Source organism: Apaloderma vittatum, unplaced genomic scaffold (assembly GCF_000703405.1).
Source record: "Apaloderma vittatum isolate BGI_N311 unplaced genomic scaffold, ASM70340v1 scaffold37167, whole genome shotgun sequence".
In the NCBI taxonomy this organism is placed as follows: domain Eukaryota; kingdom Metazoa; phylum Chordata; class Aves; order Trogoniformes; family Trogonidae; genus Apaloderma; species Apaloderma vittatum.
The window spans coordinates 2,554-4,485 of record NW_009728543.1 but is presented as its reverse complement, the minus strand read 5'-3'; the positions used below and the strand labels follow the sequence as shown (position 1 = coordinate 4,485).

The 1,932-nt window shown below is 59.7% G+C and overlaps 1 protein-coding gene across 1 annotated transcript in view; it reads right to left on the bottom strand.

Moving 5' to 3' along the window:
- Positions 1-8: 8 nt before the first annotated feature.
- LOC104277467 (protein AMBP-like) overlaps positions 9-1,932 on the bottom strand; it is a gene marked incomplete at its 3' end in the record, with an annotated part of 4,021 nt that continues 2,097 nt past the window's right edge. The window contains exons 5-8 of the mRNA XM_009874104.1: positions 1,877-1,932; positions 1,285-1,322; positions 206-284; positions 9-113 (exon numbers count right to left, since the gene is read on the bottom strand). The exon at positions 1,877-1,932 is cut by the window's right edge and continues 39 nt beyond it. Of these exons, the coding sequence (XP_009872406.1) occupies positions 9-113; positions 206-284; positions 1,285-1,322; positions 1,877-1,932 (278 nt within the window). The remainder of the gene's footprint in view (positions 114-205; positions 285-1,284; positions 1,323-1,876) is intronic.

The window sequence follows — 1,932 nt, the reverse complement described above, 5'->3', positions numbered from 1 at the left end:
GCCCAGACAGCCGCCGTAGAGGAAGGTTTCACAGGCCATGGAGGAGGAATTGTAGAAGAAGCGAGAGACCATCCCTCTGCAGGGCCCCGGGTCCTGGCTCAGCCGGCACGAGTCTGCGGGTGAGGGCAGCGTGGGCTGTCACGGACAAAGGCGGACACAGGGCAGTAGGATGCTGGTGGGTGCAGCCCCCTCCCCTGGGACCTACCTTCCTTGTTGCCCAGGTAAGGGGGCGGGGGGCCCGAAGCAGAGACCTCCTCGGGGAGCAGGACCGCTCTCCGTGCTCTCTGCCCGGGGAAGGAAGCACAGAGCTGCCGTCAGCCCCTGCCTGAGGGACCTGCTGCCCACCCCATCACCCCCGGACCCTCACTGTCCTGGGATGGGCTCCAACCCTCCTCTGTGCTCCCAGCATGTCTCCAGTCGTTGACCTTGGGTCAATAGGCTGCGATCCCTCCACACCTCACCGAATCATTAAGGTTGGAAAAGACCTCTAAGATCATCAAGTCCAACCATCAACCCACCACCATGACCACTAAACTACATCCTGAAGTGCCCCGTCTACACATTTTTTGAACACCTCCAGGGATGGTGACTCCACTGCTGCCGTGGGCAGCCTGTGCCAGTGCCTCACGGACCTCCCAGCCCTGTTCTCATCCTGGGTGGGGGGCAGGATCATGTCTTGTGGATAAAGATGCCCAAAGTGCCCCAGGTCATGCCCTGTGCTGGGGGTATGTCTCTGCTCTCACTGACACAAGATGGAGTCAACTGGGTTGTTTCTCCTATGAATGTCTCATCCTCTCCTGAAAATCTTTCTGAACTCAACCCCGCGAGACTGGGAGGTGCTGGGATGGTAGCCGAAGGACCAGCAGGGTGCTGAGCTGCCTCCCCATGCCTGGGAAGGGGATCTACACCCTGGCCGCGTCACCCACAGGCAGGCAAGGAGACACCAGGCTCCACATGTGGCACCTACTACCCCATAAAAAAAATCAGAGTAGAAAAGAGCTGCTGCTTTCTGCTTGGAAATGAGTCCTGGTGCCCACCTGGCCCCCAGGACCCTCGTCCTGCAGCCTGCACCTGCCTGCGTCCCTGTCCTCGCAGGCACAGCCTGTCAGCAGAGATGAGGGAGCATCTCTCAGGGTTGTCAGTGGACTTGCTCTGCAAACACCGTGTCCTGCCCACGAAGCCTGGTCCTCAGACACCAGCTCTCCAGCAGGTTTGGCTCAGAAGGGATGTCCCACCACCTTGGTCCCTCTCAGGATCTCAGGAGGTCCTGGCTGGACCACTCACCTCGGGGACAGCTGCAGTCTCTCGAGGAATGCATTCACCTGGCCCAGATGACAGGAAAGAAGATGAGCAACATGAGAGAGGAGGCACCCTGGACAAACTCACCTCGCCATGGTCCTGCACCATGCACACACAGGACCCCGGCGAAGGGGGTGCCATCCCAGTTTCGCCCCAGCATCTTCCCTTCTTGGTGCCTTTCACCTTCCACTTGCAGGAGCATCACCCTGAAATCCCCACACCTGCCTGCATCATGCCAGCACCTTCTGAACCCCAGGCTGAGCAAGGAGCTGCTCAGGTCCCAGGAGCACCCAGCCACCAGGAACAGTCGTGAGTGTCCCTGTGTGTCCTGCTCCCTTGTCCCAGCACAGTGTTGTGGGTACATTGACATGTCAGGCTAGCAAGGACCGCATCGACTTTCCAGAAGCTGCTGGAAGCCTGACTGATACACGGCCTTATCTTCTTCTCAACCCATCCTACAGAAGTCCTTCTCTTTCTTCCCTCCACCCTGACCGTCTCCCCGTCTCCGCAGCCTCACACACCAAGAAGGAGCAGCCCGGCGTGCTGGAGGGCGAGGCGGCAGCACAAGGGGGGTTACCTCTGTTGGCCAGGATGAAGATGGAGTCTGCGGGGATGCCCATCCCCAGGGCCAGC